We start from the raw sequence: 20,662 nt of genomic DNA, 5'->3' as shown, positions 1-20,662 counted from the left end.
TGTTTCTGCACGTGTGTGCACATGCATTTGACCTCAACCAGCTGAGTACTCCACAGCCTGCCTCTTCCTCCTGCCAGCGGAAGGGGTCTGGTCTGGGCTTGGACCAGTGCCAAGCTATGTGGGTTGGATGGTCAGCACCACACACTCTATCTGGTGCCAGAGAGGGTCCCAGCTTGTACCCAGGCTTTTTTTCTTTTACTACCAAACTACCATTGTTGGCACACTGGATTAAAGAATAAAATATTTATTTACATCCTCCAGGGCACCTGGAGTCTGAAGTCAGGGACAGAGGTTTTTATACAGCCTGTGTTATTGTGAATCAAATCCAATCTCTATGTATATCTAATGCATAAGCTGGACAAAAAGGCCGTACAGAGGCATTCATCTACACCTGTTTATTTCAGGGACTGATTCAATTTTCAGAACAGCCACTGGACACTAGTATAACTTGTATTGCTAAAACATGAAAATTGTGCTGGCTCTCTGCTCTATCCATGTGCTGTGTACATACCCACATCTTTCAAATGTTGTTTATCAGCTTTTGTGGGAAGCCTTACAGCCCTGATAGAAATAGCAGAGGACAACAATATATTTCATCTAGTGCTCTGGCTGGAATCCAGGACACACACACATATCTACGTGGACATAAATGCAGTAAACGCTCAAAGAGGCAGGGCTGGCATGCTGATGTGCTCAAAAGGAAGACCACTTTCATGTTGAACAAAAGAGGCAGATATTCATAGTTGCTCAAAAAAGTGATAGAAATATTGGTTTGCGCATATATATGCTGAGCCGAGAAGCGCAGTCAAGGGATTCTAACTTTACAATCTGATGATTAGAATCTATTCACTTTGGTCTACCTTGTGAATTTTCAGGAAACCTGAAAATAAGGATATTGACAGTCTTAATGTCCAAAATAGGAAAAAATAGTACCTATGCAAATGAGCACAAGTTGATAAATACATTGTTAGAGGGAGACACGAGGGAAAAGGTGGCAAATACTTATCCTTAAAATCGTGTAAGTTGCAGCAAATGACACAAATATTGCACTACTGCAGAACCAAAAATGCTTATTACATGGCTCCCCTAAAAAATAGAATACAAATAACATGATAATCCTGTTGTTTTTTTAACAGTATAGCTATGAGAGTATGATAGAGTATGTTATGGTGATATGATAAGATGTGGTATGGTCTACATACTACACCATATCATTGTGCTTTATTTAGCTTTAGTGAGGCAAGTAGAAAATATACCAATATCTCATGATATCGCATGCATAAATGTGACTTTGCATTTTTAATCATTTTATATCTGTCACCAGCAGAATATTCAGCCAGTAAACCTGTAATGTAAACCTTTTTTCTCAATCTTAAAACCTGTATTTAAACAAGGCAGTTGCCTGTTTTATTGTTGGTAAAGATACAATCAGGAAATTTAATAACGAAATGTACAATGCATGGCACCAAACAAAGTCAGATATGTGTATAGCTTTTTTGTTCTCTATATTTGTACAATACACATTTTTTATTAACATATTGTAAATCATTGTTGTATGCCTATGTGTGAGATATGATGGATGAATTTAATATATGAACTGTGTTTGTGTGCATTGTGTTGCTCATACAGTGCGTGTGTGTTTGTGGGGGGAGCTTGTGTGGCCTTGTGTCTGGTACTAACTCATCCGGCTATTAATTGTGTTAGCACCGCAGCTGTTTGCATTGGCCAGATTGAGAGCAGTGCTACAGGGCCCTTCTGCTTTTCTCCACTGGGATGAGCTTCCAGATCTCCTCATTCCCACTGATCCCCACCAACCTTTTCATTTTTTTTCTCTATACTTCTCTGCGTCCGTCTCTCACTCTTTTTCTGTCTCTCACTCTTTTTCTGTCTCAGTCCTTCTCAGTTTTGCTTTATATTCATCTCTGTGTCTCTCTCTTGGGAGATTGACAGACTAGTTAGGCGAACAAGAGGGAAACATTCCTTCGCATGCTGTTCATTTTTGGGGCTGGCGAATAAATTGCATGTGTGCTATCTACCATCCTCACCCCTAGAGCCCCCCTCCCCCCCTCCATATGTCTGCACGAAAAGGGCAGAAGAGACAGAGATTGTTTCTGTATATGTCGGAGGGGAGACGACTTTAGGCTCCTCCAGACCCCCTGGTTATGACCTGTGTTGAGGGCAGGTGGTTGGCTATCTCTCCCCCAACTACAGATATCCATTCTTGGGCCACATGTCAGCGTGTCTCAGAGGGATGATTCATTTAAAGTGAATTCTTTCAATAATGGACAGCATTAATGAAAACGATGGCTACAAAACACTGCAGCCAGAAAACACAAATGGCTGTGAATATTATTACTGTGTATATTAATAAATATTTATCAAAATGGTGCTGGCTATCTGTCAAATAATTGGTGGCCAAGATTCCCATTTAAAAAACCCTTGTCAAACCACAATACACAAAAGAGATCTCTTTGACAGGAGATTTGTTATTACTACACCATGAAGAACTGACGGCTACTGGTGTAATCCATAAAGTACCAGTGAAGTTGTGCCCGTCGGACCAACCTGTCCTGTGGTTATGTGGCTGGTTCGACCCAACAGGTTGCAGTGGCTCTAGCCTTGGCTGCCCATCTGCCCCTGGCATCTGTCCCCACATCTGCTTCACTGCGGACGGCCAGGGGACGGACCCAAGGAGAGCCTCTCCTCTAACCGCTCTGGCATTAATGTCCAGGACGGATATCCACCAACTAAATGGCAATTACATGTTCAGCTGTGGTTTGACTACTGATTTTCATTATTTGCTCTTTTTTTGCACTTTTTCCTTGAAATGGACCTCTGTATTCTACCAAGATAACCCAATGGAAGAAAGACTGTGTAAATTGGCTATTCATTTTAGAGCCTTGTCTTTGAACCTTTTGTGACTTCCTGCCAGCATAAATTATGATTGAAAGTCTGTGGAATTATTTTTAATTATGGAATTACACAAAGAAAAATGCATGAGGATCTAATATATCATTCCTGGTTAAACACAGGTTAAAAACAAATCTATGAAATAATTGATTGAAATAATTTGAACTTTTTGCTGGGATGGAGAGTTATGGTGTGCTTAATTATGACACCTTCATGCTTATCAAAAGCATGTCAAAATTGTAAAAAGTTTTTTGTTGAGAAAGGCATTGTGGGGGTTTTCTCCTATTGGCGTGTCTGAAGACAGACAACAAAGATAATGACTAAGTAGAAAAAGGGGCATTAAACAAGAGGTGTCTTATTTTATTTGAGATGTACCTAATTTCTCACATTTATTAACTGTTTAGCAGGAAACAGATGGTCCTCCTGGAAAATAAATTAAAGCTAGAGTCATCTTTACAGTTACAAGGCTTTTTTAGGTGCAACTTAAAGCAGAGGCTAGTTTAATTTGCCAGCTGGGGTGCAGCATGTAGATTGCATATTATACATTGACTCAGCTTTTACCAGAATATAACAAACTGTTAAGCCTTTCCTTGTAAGGTATTGAACATGTTTGTTTAAATGTAACTACCTGGGTCTGTCAGAAGTGATAGACAAGTCTCTATGGTAAATGCTGTATGTAACACAAAGCTGTAATGGGATCAGGTTAGATTACTGTCACATATCAAAACATTGAAACTAAAATGTAATAGCAAAGACTCTTTTTCTTCCCTTTTTTTTCACTCTTGTCAAGTGAATCGTTAGATGAAGACAGAGTAAGATAAGTTTAGAGAAACGTACCACTTAACACACGGTTAACGTTCAACGTTGGTATAGTTGGAAGTGTCAAGAAGCCTTGGTTGTTGTGAACTGCCGTTTTTTTTTTGGGGTGCATATTCTGCAACTGTAGAGAGAGAGAGAGAGAGATTCCACGGCGAGCCAGCGATTCGGCGATTCTGGAGTGTTGACTGTAACCAGTGGCCATCAACCCGCCAAGCTGGTGGACTGCGCGCTTTTGGATACATCATACAGATAAGATTATGAGATCTCCAACGTTATCACACACTGCCCGGGTAGTGATTTGAAACAAGGCCTTTTATTCAACAAATCACACAGGAACTGAATTGAACTCAACTGAGTTGACCATTGAACTAACTGACTGGACTGATTTTTCTTTTAAACTGACTGACTATATTTTTGGGGGGATTTCTGATTGTTGTATTTTCTATGTATGTTTTAAACTCCTTGAGGAATGTTAAAATAAATGTTTTGATACTTTTGCTATTCAAACAGTGGTCGTAGCCAATTCACTTCAAGAGCCGAACCTAATTCTGATTTCTAGTACTTGAATATCACTAATACAGGTTATTGTGATATTCCTCCTATGTTACGATAGTTACATAAAGTGGCGAGCCAGCCAGGAGTGTTTTGAGCACGACCAAGTCAGTTAAATGTACATTCCAAAGTTCTAGATATATACTGTTACTTCAGTGACTTATTTCCAATTTTTTTGTGAAGTGTTATTGCTGATTGCATTGAGTGAAACTGTTTACAGTGTAGACATGGATGTAGAAAAGGAATTCCGTATTAAGACAGGGCGGTCCAAGGAGTTGCTCACACTGATACAGACAAAGATATTACTGAAACCCTTAAAGTATGGCACCGTAGCTAAAGTAGTTAGGCTGCCAAACACAGGAGAAGAGGATAAATGTAATGCCATTGTAGAATTTGAATCTGTCACTGTTAACGCTTTGATTGAGCCCAAGTTACCTTTTGACATACAGAATGTCAATGACGCCAAAATAACATGGCGTGTTGATAGCATTAAAGTACTCACACAGACTGTCACAGACTCTAGCGACTCCGATGGCAGTAGCGACACTGACTCTGATCATAGCATGACGCCCCTCATTCGTAGATCTAGGAAGAAAGATGACGTTACAGAGCCCTCCCCACATGCTTCCAAGCAAGCGAAGATAAAACCTAAATCAACAGCTAAGGGAGGAGTCGCTCCCACTTCAGCTGATGACCTGGATGAGAAAGTGTTGAATCCACCAGAGGTGAGGCGCATCGTTGTCGAACATGTGATTAAAAATGATGCATCAAAGTCTCAAAATGAATCCAAGAGGTTGCGTTCATTCTCTGGCAGAGTGCCTAAGCCACCAGGTGAAGCCGACTTTGAAACATGGCTACTCCATGTAGAGCTAATGTTCCATGACCATGTCTCTGTTGAAGCACAGAGGAGGAGAATATTAGAGAGCTTGCTTCCTCCTGCCTCAGATGTCGTCAGACAGTTAGGTTCATCCGGTCATCCCAGAGACTACATGAGGCTGTTGGAGTCTGCTTATGGCCTGGTAGAAGACGGTGAAGAGATATTTGCCAAATTCCTGAACACAAACCAGGATCCAGGGGAAAAGGCTTCCACCTACTTGCAGAGATTACAGACGCTGCTGAGCACAGCAGTGAAGAGGAAAGGGGTAAGACCGTCCGATGTAAACCGGCACCTGTTGAAACAGTTCAAGCGCGGCTGTTGGGACCATGACCTTGTTCTTCAACTAGAGCTGAAAACTGATGAACCCCTCAACTTTGCTGAGTTTTTACTGCAGCTGAGAACTGAAGAAGACGAGAGCTACTAAATTTGACCATATGAGCCGTCATTTGGGGACCTCCAAAGGAAAATCTTCAATGAATGTTCAAACTGTAGCCAACTTCTCCTGCCTTACTGATCACAATGCCAGTGTGTTACAAGCATACATATCTGGGACTGAAAGCCTGAGGAAACAAGTTGCTGAGCTGCAAATGCAGCTCAACACCAATAAATCCAAAAAAGAGAGAAGACGTGAGGCTGCAGTTCTGGAGTCTGGCCAGCATCCACCCCCACTCCGAGCTGAGGCTCAAGTTCACCAAGCGACTCCCCAGGTTGCACCTAGAGCACAGCCCAAGGCCTGGTTCTGTTTTAGATGTGGAGATGACGGCCACATAGCCAGAATGTGTGAGAACCCTATGAACAAGGCTGTGGTTGACCTGAAATACAAGGAACTGAAGTTAAAGCAGGATGAGTGGAAAGCAAAGCAAGACTCTCCTTTAAACTGGGTGAGGCTCCAGTAGAGGGACGTCCTGGAGCCAATGACCGAGACAGTAGTCCTAAAAACAAATGGAAAAACCAAAAAGCCAAGTGTTCCTCCATTGGACCCACTAGAGATGATCTCATGAATGGATTAGTTGGATCAAGATCATTAGTTGACGTCACCATCGGAGGGATTCAACATGAGTGCCTCATTGATTCAGGCTCACAAGTGACCACAATCTCCAAGTCGTTTCATGACTCCCACTTAGCTTCTCATCCAATCTGCCCTTTAGATAACCTCATTGAAGTAAAGGGAGCAGCAGGCCAGCCCGTGCCTTATATTGGCTATATTGAGATTGATATACTCTTCCCCGTTTTTTTTCACGGGTAACTCCAAGACAGTTAGCACACTAGCCCTCGTCGTTCCTGATTCAAGTGCCTCTGTTCATGTCTCTATTCTCATTGGCACTAATGCTCTGGACGTTTTGTATGAAGGGTTCAATGAGGAGATTGATGGGCCTGTCCTTGAAAACTGTGCATATGCTGTTCTCATCCAACACCTGCGCAGCCTGTATAAGAATAAAACACAGGACCAAAACAGAGTAAATAAAGTCAAACTTCTTCACAAGAAGGCAATAGTCATCCCAGCAGGCCAGAAAATGGCAGTTGATGGCTATACGAGGAACGTTAATAGCCTCCCTGGCACTCCCCTATTGGTAGATTTCCCATCTCATTCATATCTACCAAGCGGGTTGACTTTTTGCAGTTATGTCATGTCAAGCCCCGGACGGACATCTTTTAAAGTGCCTGTTTTGCGCAAGAATGAAACCACACACAGCGTCACAGTGCCAGCACATTGCGTCTTGGCAGAACTCACAGCTCCGTTATCTGTTTCCCCACTTACCTCTTTGACGAGTGAAGACCTAACCAAGAGTAAACAGTCACCCTCTGCTAGCACCACGACTGGGTGCTACACACTGCACTCGGTGGCTTCAGAAAGCCCCATCACTTTCGATTTTGGTGACTCTCCCCTCTCCAAGGAGTGGAAAGCAAGGATAACAAAGAGGCTGAATTCAATTCCTGCAGTCTTCGCCAGTGTGGACCTTGACTATGGACATACAACAGCAGTTAAGCACAAAATCCATCTTTCTGATCCAACACCCTTTAAGCAGAGAGTGCGACCCATCCACCCATCCGATTACGAAGCTGTCCGTCTCCACTTGAAAGAGCTGTATGACGCAAACATCATAAGAAAGTCTGAGAGTCCATTTGCATCACCAGTTGTAATCATGAAAAAGAAGAGTGGCAAAATTCGACTATGCATTGATTACAGAAAATGTAATGCTCGGATTATCAAAGACGCATACGCTTTGCCAAATATTGAGGAGACTTTTGCAGCTCTGACAGGATCGAGATGGTTCTCTGTGATGGACTTGAAGTCAGGCTTCTATCAGGTGGAAATGGCAGAGGAAGACAAGCCCAAAACAGCCTTCGTCACTCCCATGGGATTTTGGGAATTCAATAGGATGCCGCAATGAGTAACCAGTGCTCCAAGCACATTTCAAAGAGTTATGGAGAAATGAATGGGCTCCTTGAACCAAAAAGAAGTCCTTGTTTTTCTTGATGATCTTATTGTGTTCTCAGAAACCCTTGAACAGCATGAGGAGAGATTTATGCGAGTTTTGAACAGACTAAAGGAGTTTGGGCTGAAGTTATCGCCTGAGAAGTGTCATTTTTTTAGGAAGTCTGTAAAATACTTGGAACATGTTGTCTCAGAGAATGGAGTAGAAACTGACCCTGAAAAGATTTCTGCACTCACGACTTGGCCCAGACCAAACAATATTAAAGAGCTCAAGTCCTTTCTTGGATTTACAGGATACTATAGGAGATTCATCAAGGACTTTTGAAAAATTGCAAAGCCCCTCAACGATCTCACAGCCGGCTTCATTCCGACAAGGCGGAAGTGCAAAACTAAGCCCTTTTCCACTGTCGACCTTAAGTCACCCTTTGCTGAGAAGTGGACAGCTAAGTGTGAACAAGCATTCAGGACTGTCATTGGAAAGTTAACAACTGCTCCAATTTTGGGCTTTGCCAATCCTCAACTGAAGGTCTCCACGATTCAGTTGGACACATGGGATTTGAGAGGACCATAGACCTTGTCCGCACACGTTTTTATTGGCCAAAAATGTCTGCCGACATAGATAAGAAGCTGCGGACCTGTGAGAGATGTATTCGTCGCAAAGCAAAAGCTGAGAGGACAGCCCGTCTTGTGAACATTAGGACCAGCAGACCGCTTGAACTAGTCTGCATGGATTACCTGTCTTTGGAACCTGATGGCCGCGGGACAAAGGACATTCTAGTAATAACTGACCATTTCACAAAGTATGCTGTAGCAGTACCTACCGCAAACCAGAAGGCCAAGACCGTAGCCAAGACATTGTGGAACAGCTTCTTTGTTCACTATGGCATACCTGAGCATCTACGTTCAATAGAACGCTGTTGGAGATGCTTGGGACTCTAGAAGAAGAAAGTAAGGCCAGGTGGCGTGACTACGTACAGCCTTTGGTGCACGCATACAATTGCAACAAAAATGACACAACAGGGTTTTCTCCTTACCATCTAATGTTTGGGAGACAGCCAAAACTCCCTATTGATGTGGCGTTCGGACTACACCCAGAGGGGCAGAGCAGAACCACTCACACTGAATATGTGAAAAGGCTCAAGGAAAATCTGCAGGAGAGCTACAAACTTGCAGTGGAACACAGTGAGAGAATCGCTCAGAAAAACAAACAGAGATATGATATGAAAGTAACAGAGACCATCTTGGAAGTAGGAGACCATGTCCTCGTCAAGAACGTTGGAGTGCGGGGCAAACACAAGATAGCTTACCGTTGGAGTCAAACTGTGTACAAAGTAGTGAAACACATAAATGATTCTCCTGTCTATGTTGTAGCACCTGTTCACTCTGATGGCCCTGATAGGACACTACATCGTGACATGCTCTTACCTTGTGGCTTCCTGGCTCCATCCATCGAAGCAGAAGTGAGTCAGCATAAGCAAAAGAAAGGCACAGTGCGACCTGCTCAGAGTCCAGTATCTGAAGAGGGCGAACCGCTGAGATCATATGAGAGTGAGGAGGAAGTTGATTGCGACTACCCAGAGGAAATGCTGGTGACAACTTACCCACCTGTCACTGTTGTCCGTGAAATCCCTCAGAATGACCCTAGGCCTTCTTCAGGAGAGAAAGATCCCGACGCGAGCCCTGAGGAATCAAGCCTGAGACCCGAAGCTGAGGTATTCCAGCCAACAGGGAACTGGAAAGGAGAGCTTCACGAGCTGAAAGAGAGTAATGCTTTTCCTAATGACATAGGAGAGGAAGAGGATGAGATGAGTCTTGGAATTGAGAAAGATGATGTGGCGCAAACCATACCTGAAAAAGAACATGGAGACAAAGAGGAACCTATGAGGAAAGAAAACCATGATGAACAATCAGAGCCACATGAACCTGAGGACTTGAGTGTGAATGATGCCCAACAACAAGAAGACGCAGAAGTGCGAAGATCAACTAGACATAGGGTAGAGCCCGACCGGCTGACTTACCAGACGTTAGGAAACCCATTGACTTTAGTTATGCATTCCTTGTTGAATGGTCTTGACCAGGCTTTTACAAAAGCTTTAGACTTACATCCCACACTGATGTTTACAGCTTTAGGAGCAGATCAAATGCAGAGACGCATGCACATTCAGGGGGGGAGGATGTAGCCCACCTAAAATGCACAGGGCCAAAGTATTGTAGTTGCTGTGGCTCTCCATTCCCCTAGATGGCGCTGCATAGTGTTTGTTGGCATAATCACTCTGTGTTGCGTGGCTAAAGAAGAGCAAAGACTCTTTTTCTTCCCTTTTTTTTCCCTCTCGTCAAGTGAATCGTTAGATGAAGACAGAGGGCTAGATTTATCAAGCCGTTTGCGCCTGTTTCCAGGCGCTAATTGGTCGCAAAGACGGACGTAACCGATGCGGGCTATTTACAAACAGGGCGCACTTGGGTAAAATCGCAGATTGTCTGCCACATGAGCGAGAAGAGAGTTGCGCTTTCAATATGCGTTCGTGGGAGGGTCGTGGGGAAAGTGGGAGTTCCACCCAAAAAGGTGGGAGGATAAGTGCAAAGTGCACCTAATTATATATTCCGTGGTATTTACAAAGACTGTCAGTAAGAGCGCACCTCTATTCTGCGGGGGAAATTCTCCGCCTCTTAAAAGCAGGTCTAAACCAGCCGCAGTCGAGTTTCCTCGTAGACCTTCATGCCGCTGGTGAAATGGCAACAGTAATATGAGCAAGACGAAGACATAGGCGAGACTGAAAATATTTTTAACACAAGAATCACACTTTGTCAGTGAACACAACATCATTTAGCATTACAGATCAAGCAGCCGTGCAATATTAGAGTTACTGGAAGAAATCAAAGATTAAATTGAATCTCCCACACTCAGCGTTCACATCCCATTCCAGCAGTTGTTAAACTCCTCGCTACATTACAAATATACTGGCATCAGGATCATTTCAAACAGTCATAGCATCAGCAGTGGGAATATCGCAGTCTGCACTCAGCCGTATCATAGCACAAGTACCGCTTTGTTACAGCTCAATTTACGGTATAGTGGGCGGAGAAAGACGCTGATTGCCTGATGGGTGTCAGGGTTGATAAATACTACGCAAAATGTGGAAGCATAGCGTGCGCTATTAACGAACTCGCATAAACAGATGCAGCGCAAACCGCGCTAGTGTTAGTAAATCAGGCCCAGAGTAAGATAAGTTTAGAGAAACGTACCACTTAACACACTGTTAACGTTCAACGTTGGTATAGTTGGAAGTGTCAAGAAGCCTTGGTTGTTGTGAACTGCTGTTTACACTTTTTTTTCTTCTATTCTTTTTTTTCCTTTGGATATGTAAAGAATCTCCGATTGTTTTTTTTTTTTTGGGGTGCATATTCTGCAACTGTAGAGAGAGAGAGAGAGAGAGAGAGATTCCACGGCGAGCCAGCGATTCGGCGATTCTGGAGTGTTGACTGTAACCAGTGGCCATCAACCCGCCAAGCTGGTGGACTGCGCGCTCTTGGATACATCATACAGATAAGATTATGAGATCTCCAACGTTATCACACACTGCCCGGGTAGTGATTTGAAACAAGGCCTTTTATTAAACAAATCACACAGGAACTGAACTGAACTCAACTGAGTTGAACATTGAACTAACTGACTGGACTGATTTTTCTTTTAAACTGACTGACTATATTTTTGGGGGGATTTCTGATTGTTGTATTTTCTATGTATGTTTTAAACTCCTTGAGGAATGTTAAAATAAATGTTTTGATACTTTTGCTATTCAAACAGTGGTCGTAGCCAATTCACTTCAAGAGCCGAACCTAATTCTGATTTCTAGTACTTAAATATCACTAATACAGGTTATTGTGATATTCCCATTTAGGTTTTGAGTTACGATGGTTACACAAAGCTGAAAGAGCAGGTTTGAATCTCTGAAAAGAGAAAAAAGTGAGTTAAATCTCTGATAGAGCAAGTTTTTAAACTTTTGAAGACACAGATTTGTAACACTGAAAACATTATACTGCCACAGTGAGTATACCCAAATTGTCAAAATTAGAAGGGGATCTGCAAAACATGATTAGACAGAAAGAAAGTATTGCTTCCCAGATTTACAAATTGTTGAACAGCTTCCAGGCAGATAGATGGAGTGTCCTTCAAAGCAATTGGGATAGAGACCTGGGGGTGACATTAGATACAGATGTTTGGGGTTCTACACAATCTGAGTGGTCCAAGGTGGTTGAACTGATCTTTCACTCTTTTCAATGGACACCTAATCAACCATGACTTGACTTGTCTTAACTTGTGACTTTGTTATACCGCTGCTCAGCTCTGTAACACCTCTGTTGTACTAGTGATCGCTTTATTACCTCCACCACGCCGGTTCTGTTTTCGATTCGGTTTGTTGGTTTGTTTGTCTCTCAGCAAGATTACAGAAAAACTGCTGGCCCAATTTTCAGGAAACTTGGTAGATGCATGGGCCAAGGAAAAACCCATTACATTTTGCAGCGGATCCAAATCACAGGGCGGACACACAAATAATTCTAAACTTTTGTTTGCGTCTGGGAAAATTCACACTGTATTAACATTGTGAGATAGAGCATGCCTTGGCGGAGGTCCGCACTATTTTTCTTGACTTTCATCAATGTTTTTATTTTGTTTTTTTCCCAGGGCTCCGCGCTTCAAGGGCTACCAACAGCAAGACAGCCAGGAGCTTCTGCACTACCTGCTGGACTCCATACGAGTAGAGGAAACTAAAGTGAGCTTACTTATTTATACATACATCTGTATTGGCTGTAAAAAGCTTGAACCCACATAGTTTTTATAGAATCTAGTAAGTCTAGAATATATTTGGTGGGGATCTTTTGTCATGTTTTTTTGCTCAAGTTTTAATTTTCGTTTGGTATAGGAAAATTTACTAAAAGTGAAGACACCACATAGTTAGTCGGTTTATAACAACACTCGAGGCAATCTGGGGATTTAAAACTCTTTCATTTTTTAGCCACTCTAATGCTAAGTGAACATGCAAAACTAAAATGGTGAACATAATAAACATTATACCTGCTAAACATCACCATGTTAGCACTGTAACTGAAAAGCATGCTGACATTAGCATTTAGCTCAAAGCACTGCTGTCCTTAAGTGCAGCCTCACAGAGCTGTTAGCATGGCTGTAGACTCTTAATTTGTTTTCTTCTTGATTTGGCAAATTGTATTTTTGTTTAAAATTTTGCTATTTTCCAATTTTTTTTAAAATTGGATTGCTGGATTGCTGTAATTGTGTTCATGCTAATATCCAAAATAAGTTGATAGTAGCACCATAAACAGATATGTCAAACACGGGCGCCCAGATAGCTCAGTTGGTAGAGCAGGTGCCCATATATAGAGGTTTACTCCTCGATACAGCGGGCCACGGGTTCGGCTCCGACCTGTGGCCCTTTGCTGCATGTCATTCCCTGTCTATCTCCGCTTTCGTTTCTTCAGTTGTCCTGTCGAATAAAGGCCTAAAAATGCCCAAAAAATAATCTAGAAAAAGAAATGTCAAACACACATGGAATTCTGTGTGTTTTTGAAAGCCATCCTTGAGTAGCGTGTAAGACATTCAGCTGTGTGTTTGTGGGTGGCTGTGTTCTCTCACATATCCCAATATCTTGGCTCTAGCCAGTTTTGTGTTTAAACCTTATGGTGCCATGTTTTTGGCAAGTACAGAGAACCTCTTCCCCCCCAGGCCTTCACGGGGCAATTAGGAGACCCTACAGCAGCCCTTTGCAGGGCCCCTGTGGCCCCACCAGTGGTTATGTGAACCAAGGAGGAGAAGTTAGCGGGTGTGTTTAGTGGTCAGGCCCAGACCCAGGAGGGGCCGCAGGCTGAGCTCCCCTATTCCCATTTAAAGTTGTGAACACTGACAGTTGTGCCACTTAGGGGACTTGCAAGTGGCACACCCGGCATCATTGTGTGATCTTGGGAAACCCACAGCTGCTGAATGAGCTCCAGGGCCGTCCCATTGTGCTTGTCACCCACAGCCCCCTCCTACACACACACACACACACACACACACACACACATCAGCCCATCTCCCAATCCAATCAAGGAGGTAAAGAGGGAGGGGGTTCAGCCTCATCTATTCATTCAATCAGAAACTAATTTATACAGCCAAGCACAAGTGGCATTTTAGCCTACATTGTTGAATGATTTTTAAAATGAACGCAAACATTAAACTAGTTACTAATAAATATGAAATGTTATAGAAGGTTTCTTAATGTAGCGTGTCCAAAAACTGGACAAACATGAATATTTTTCCTTAAACTGACAGCAATTAATCTATACCTGAGTGAGCCAGAATAAACCCATTCATTTTGAATAGGCCTATTTGAGTAATTCATATTTACCGTTTTAATATTATGCACACACTGTCCTGCGTGTTTGCCTCTGAGGGAGGCATTTTTGCAGTGGGTGTCGCCAACCTTTTAGAGGCCCTAAGTGTTTGTGTTGATTGGCCATTAGTATCAGAGATCTAAATATGCTAATTTGGCCCAAGTCAATTATCACCAATTAGCTGAGACGGTAAGTATTACTCTCTCAGGGCATGGACTGTCCTTCTTCGCCCTGTCTTCGTTTTAGTTTCCACCCCTGCACCCTTGTACCAGCAACCCTCTCTACCCCCTCTAACCCCCCTCCCTCGGCCCATCCTGTGTGGGACAGTGCACGCTGTTACTTTATGGAGGGAGAGAGGGAGGGTGGGGGTTACTGGTAATTAATTAGTAGGAGAGCCTCAGCCTGGTTTGACTGCTGACTGAGGGGTGAACGCTGGCCAGGCTGGGATTAACAGGACTTTTTGACCTAAATAGCCATTCCAGTGCGTGGGTCCCGGGACGATGGGGGCTGACTGGTCTCGACCACAGACATAGACCATGGCCAATTATCTATTGATTGGTGCTTTACTGTGGCTGTGCCTCTTCACAGCTCTGTTGCCAACACACTCACTGACCATGTCACCTTCAATGGGTGGGCCCTGTGAAGAACATATAGACACACACAAACACTGTTCATTAAGAGATTTACATGGTAACGTTTTTAGACATGCACAATAATTATTTTACACTAATGAGGCTTATAATAGGCATACCTGTCAAACTGAGCTATAGGCTAGACTTTGATATTTCACTAATGGATGTAATAGAGGGAATTCAAGAAAAATATCCCAGAGTGAGTTTTATTTTAATTCATGTATTTGTTTTGCATCTAGGAATATCACTTTAAGTGACCATTTTTATATTATTTTGTTTTTGTTGTGTCCAGAGAGTGAAAGCGGGAATTCTGAAGGCTTTCAACAATCCCACAGAAAAGACAGCGGATGAGGAGACCAAACGCCAAGTCAAAGGTTCATATACTCGCTGTAGTGGATAGATGGCCAAGATCAATAGTCCCATCTTGTGGCAGTAAATGGAAATACAGCTCGGTTACTAATCCGGCAAAGTGTGGTTTGATGGAAGACAGAGCTAGTCTATGTTCGACAAACCTTAACTGTCACATTTGTATTCATATTATCAATAAAACCCAGTTGTATACCTGGCCTTTATGTCACTGTTAACACTGAAAAGTTAGACAATTAATGTCATCTTAATTTCAAAAAGTAAGCCTACATATGCATTTTTAGTCCAAGACAGGTTAACACAACTAGTTCTCAGCCTTAATTGGAGGTATAGTGACCAGAATGGTTAAGTGGATTGAATTGACAGACTATTCATTACATTGTTCAATTGAAAACTATGTCTATCTTTCCCACTAGCATACGGAAAGGAAGGTGTGAAGATGAACTTCGTTGACCGCATTTTTGTAGGCGAGCTGACCAACACAATTATGTGTGAAGAGTGTGAGCATGTAAGTGTACTAGGTGAACTGTAGAATAGTCTGTGTGAGCCAATCAGGTTCAGGAAGGCATAGCTCAATGGAACACTTAGGAAGCACAGGGTCACACTATATTCAGGCAACCTTGTCTTCAGATCTTCAGAGCTTTTGAATGCAGTAAATGTGTAACCCAGTTACTACCTAATACTTTGTTGTGAAAGCTTCCCCATCTTTTTCATATTTAATTTTATTTCACTACTGCTTTAAAATATTGCTGCAGGAAGGACGATTGATTCCCAGACGATTTCCAGCAAGACTGGCATTTTCAAATCATGAATTGACAGATATTTGTCACTGACCTGAAGTGAAGCTAACCAACATTAAGTTGCCGTTTCTCTTCTAGCTGTTACATTCAGGGAACATTTCGAACTTCAATACCCACAACCAAAGGATGTACCGAAAAATAAATCAGAGGAATTCTGAAGTCAACAGAAAAAGCAAAACTGCAGCAGGCATTTACAATAAAGTGGGAGCTCAGAGTTGTTAACAAAGCAAATGCCACTATGAAAACTAATGAACATCCTTGAAGGTAGAGAGCACCAGGTGCCAAATTAGCTGATTGGCCATTATAATGTATATACTGCCGACACTGACCTGTGATTTCTCTTTCAGATCTCCACAGTGAAGGAGGCTTTCATAGACATATCTTTACCCATCATAGAGGAGAGGGTGAGCTGCTACAATTGTTCATAAGAAAATAAATGCATATAACATTAAAGTGATGGTTCGGAGTAATTTCACCCTAGGGTCCTTGCACCATGACCTCGAGCCAAACACCCCCCCAGAAGCTTTTTTCACCTGGGTCTAACATTGGGAGAGTTAGCGTAGAGTAGCGTTATCAGCTGAATAGCTTAGTGCAGGGGCTAATGGACCCACGTTTGTATCTTCTAAGTTACCCCACTAATAATGCCCAAAATGATACCAAACTTCTACACTAGTACAAATAGGTTATGTACTCATAAAACGATGGATTGGAACGTTTGTAAGTACACCAGAAGTTTATGAACACTTGCCTGCTCTCTTCTGCTAGCTGCTGCTGCTGCTACCTGCAGTTAGACGAGTGCTTAGGGCCGTCTACAAATTACTCCACCGAAAAAACAAAAATATTTATTAATTTAATGATTAAATAAGGTGATGTCTCCAAACTTACCTCAGTTATTACTTGTCTACTGCTAGTTATACTACAGCACTTACTTTAAAAAAAAGTTAAATTAATAAATATTTTTGTTGTATCTCTTTTCGGTGTTGTAACTTGTAGACGTCCCTAGCACTCGTCTAACTGCAGGCAGCAGCAGGAGCTAGCAGAAGAGAGCTGGTGTACTTAGAAACTTTACAATCCATCGTTTTATGAGTGCATAACTTATTTGTACTACTGTAGACGTTTGGTATCATTTCGGGCATTATTAGTGGGGTAACTTACAAGATACAAATGTGGGTCCATTAGCCCCTGCACTAAGCTATTCCGCTGATAACGCTGCTCTACGCTAACTCTCCCAATGTTCGACCTAGGTGAAAAAAGCTTCTGGGGTGGACCCTAGGGTGAAATTACTCCAAACCATCACTTTAAAGAATGATGAGTATTACTATCATAGAGTATACCTAACCTAATGAGTAAGAAAAACAAAGTGCCACAGTTATTTGACCGATGGCAAGATATGCAAGGCTTTGCTCGTTAATTGTTTTTTGCAGAACAAGTTCTGCCACATACTGTTTATGGTTCCACTTGGATGATGCTTTATTTATTGTACTCAGATATCAAAACCATCCAACCCTGGTAAGCTGGGTAAGGGCAACCGGGAGCAAGACACCCACGTGACTCACAATGAGCAGGTTCTTTCTGCAGCGCACTCGGTCAACAGAAACACTAAGAAGTTGAACGGACAGGTACTGTTTATATTCATGCTTTTCAGTGAAATTATCTGCCGGGTTTGTTCATTTTTTGTTTTTCTGTATCATGCTGCATGTTTTTTTTTCTCTCCAATATCTGCAATCTGATGTAGATAGATATACACACATATTTTTGCAATGTGCAAAGCATGGGCCAACATTATATTCATTTCATGATGGGTAAGCTAATAACTGATGTTTTTCTGATGTGTAATTATCACTACATATTTATCCAATTTGGTACTTCCCCTCAAGTATTTCACATCCATGTCACGCCCTATTTCCACGTTGACTCTGCTTACAGATAGAGCCACAACGCTTGCACAATATTTGGCATCTGGAACATCAGAATAAACAACGCAGGATATTTCAGATGATGTACAGGGTGGAAAAAAGGAAAAGATTGTTTACTGCAACGAGTCACCAAGCTGTCTTGCTATATCTTTGTGTTACTGTATATGGGGCCAGAGAGATACGTTTTCTTATTTCAGTGTCAGTTTCCAGTCATCCTTACAAAAGTAGTATATCTGCTGTAGCACGTGCCTTTGCTGACAATGCTTTAATTCACATTTGAGTTGTGCAAAAAATTATGTTGGCAGATGGCCAGAGCAAGTGAATCAAGATCCTTTTTAACCCTGACACAAACATGTCAAGTTTCCACGAGTCTGCATCTCTGAAAGGGGCTGATGTATCTGTTCTTCTTTTCCCCCAGAAGCAGCAGAGCAGGAGGTCTTCGAGCTCTGTGGAGGAGAAGGGAGCATGCTGCAGCGCGGAGCGACCAGAGGAGGAGGGGGTAGCTGGTGGATCAGCCCGTGGTGTCTCGGTCTGCAAGATGGCCGCTGCTGGCAGCCTATCAGACGGCAGTGAGAGAGACTCAGGTGCTCAGGACAGCAGTAATGACGCCGACAGTGAGGCCTCTGAAAGTGAGTGGGCCCCACGCACCTCCCCCTCCAGCCACGGGCACATGTCCACCCCATCATCCACCCTCACTCCATCCCCTACGCCCTTCTCTGCCTCCTCCCCCTCGGCATCGTCCTCCAAGAGGCAAGGTGGCGCCGTAGAGCAGCTAGTTACTGCAGTGTCTAAAGTTAACCTTGGGTTTACTTCTGGGGACTGCCCTCCTTCAACACACTGTTCTCCAGAGGAGCAGGGAGAAACGCAGTCCCGAGATAACCTCCACCATCAACACCACCAGGGGGCCTTCCAGGTGCTGTCCCACAGTTACACACCAACTTCCAAGGAGTGCTCCATCCAGTCCTGCCTCCACCAGTTCACCTCTGTAGAACTGCTGATGGGCAACAACAAGCTGCTGTGTGAGAGCTGCACTGAACGCAGACATAAACAGCTGCTCAAGAGCAGCTCAGCCGGTAAGAAAACACATCCGCAAACAATAAAGAGCTTTTTGGGAGCTTTGAGAATGAGCAACAGTCCGCAAGTTGCCTACCTGCAAATGATTGACATAAATATTTTCAGAATTATTGCCAGAATATTATACACCTGATCATTACATCAGAGGTTGTCCATAGGAGCCCTTTAATTGTATTTTCCCCATTGGGGATCAGTAAAGAGTATAAATTATAAATTATTATTATTTAAAGTGACACTCCACAGACAGAATTAATCTTTAGAATATTGAATTCTCATCCCCTGTAGGCTTGATTCTTGGCTGTAAAAAGTTTGGAGTTTCCTCCTATATTGAGCTTGAGTTCTTGTCATTTGAAATATATTCCAACAATTCCAGATTTTGCTCTGGAAAAAAGTATCAAAACAGCCATAGAAACTTCTTAATCCACTCCTGTGGCATAGTTTACTTCTCATATTTTTGACATAATACAACTGACCGTGTTGAGATCATCAGTAGCAGGGTGTGTTTGCACACGCCAGAGAAAGTGCAAATTCTTACTAGTGTCAAAATAAAAGGCTAAAATTTCACTTTTTTTTGTCATTTTCTCCATGACCTGAGATGTTCCTGTAATCAACACTTGCTATTTTCAGTGTGTTTTTTTAATCACTCAAATCTTTTTTTCCAGAGATTCATGACTGATTTAGTTTAAATAAAACGGTATGGATGTTTTAACTGTTAAACCTGACATTTATTATTATTTGTGTTTTGTGTTATTGGCATAGACAAGAAGGTGGAGAAGATTTACACCAGTGCTAGGAAGCAAATGCTGATATCCTTGCTGCCTCCTGTCATCACATTGCATCTGAAACGCTTCCATCAGGTGAGAAGCCACACACTGCCTTTTCTTGCCATCCATACAATCATGCAGATGGTTCAATAGTGTATTGGATGCAGTAGTGTGTGTCTTTTACATATCCTAAACAGTGACGTTGTGGGGGTTTTGTTGTGGTCTACAGGCCGTTAAAGTGCCGCCGTTCTGTTTTTGTATTTCAAGGCAGGGATGAACTTACGAAAAGTGAACCGCCATGTTGACTTTCCCCTGATCTTGGATCTGGCTCCATTCTGCTCGGCATCCTGCAAGGTATAAAACTTCTAATCCAAAATTGAAAAATGATCAGTGTACTTTGTCAAACTTGTGATAAAAGATGTTTAACCTCTTAGCATAAAGGGCTGGGGGTGGAGGACAGGGGATGTTCAGAGGTAGATAAAAAAGTCAACAGTATATGCCAAATAGAAGTGGTGTTGATTATTTAAAAGCTGCGAACCTAAAGAATTATTTGAGATGCAGCTCAGCACTGCGTGTCAAGTTTTTCTAGTTATAAATAATAAATCATTATTTAAAATAAATTGTGAATGTGTATAGGGGCTTAAAACATGATGCAAATGTATGATGCCCTTTCTTATGCTCAATTATGTCTCATAAGTTGCGGCAATTTCTGGCTTGATACAATTTGTTACACATATTTGCTAAATTAAAAAAATGTACCACTGGGGAATTGATAAAAATTGTCAGAAATCCCTCCAAAACACCACACTAAGACACCAAGACCTTGAGGAAAACCATAGAAAAATCAGTGCCGTGTTTTGGTATCAAAAACTTCAGCGATTGAATGGGGAGCACTTCTTATCTGGAAACTGCTTTAGAAACCCCCTTATTGTCAATATACAGGCACAGGTCATTTTATACAGTGAGGTCAAATTTAAAAAAAATGGTCTTACTACAGTAAAATGGCTACTATGGGGACTAACATCACACATAAATACATTTGTGCTTAATTAATCCATAAGAGTCTCAGTGTTCCATCATAACGCAACCCCAAGACTGTTGAGGGACCCCATTGGGCAGAAGTATTCA

The 20,662-nt window shown here is 42.3% G+C and overlaps 1 protein-coding gene across 3 annotated transcripts in view; it reads left to right on the top strand.

The window, feature by feature from the left end:
• Nucleotides 1-20,662, top strand: part of usp45 (ubiquitin specific peptidase 45) — a 45,907-nt gene that overhangs the window by 20,336 nt on the left and 4,909 nt on the right. For 2 of the 3 annotated variants that reach the window (XM_028581576.1, XM_028581573.1), the window contains exons 9-16: nucleotides 12,280-12,367; nucleotides 14,907-14,988; nucleotides 15,397-15,488; nucleotides 16,128-16,184; nucleotides 17,268-17,399; nucleotides 18,115-18,769; nucleotides 19,530-19,627; nucleotides 19,802-19,888. In XM_028581576.1, coding sequence (XP_028437377.1) covers nucleotides 12,280-12,367; nucleotides 14,907-14,988; nucleotides 15,397-15,488; nucleotides 16,128-16,184; nucleotides 17,268-17,399; nucleotides 18,115-18,769; nucleotides 19,530-19,627; nucleotides 19,802-19,888 — 1,291 coding nt within the window. The remainder of the gene's footprint in view (nucleotides 1-12,279; nucleotides 12,368-14,906; nucleotides 14,989-15,396; nucleotides 15,489-16,127; nucleotides 16,185-17,267; nucleotides 17,400-18,114; nucleotides 18,770-19,529; nucleotides 19,628-19,801; nucleotides 19,889-20,662) is intronic. The other variant, XM_028581575.1, reaches the window with a different exon arrangement.

Source organism: Perca flavescens, chromosome 6 (genome assembly GCF_004354835.1).
Source record: "Perca flavescens isolate YP-PL-M2 chromosome 6, PFLA_1.0, whole genome shotgun sequence".
Lineage (NCBI taxonomy): Eukaryota > Metazoa > Chordata > Actinopteri > Perciformes > Percidae > Perca > Perca flavescens.
This window is presented reverse-complemented; position numbering and strand designations above follow the sequence as displayed.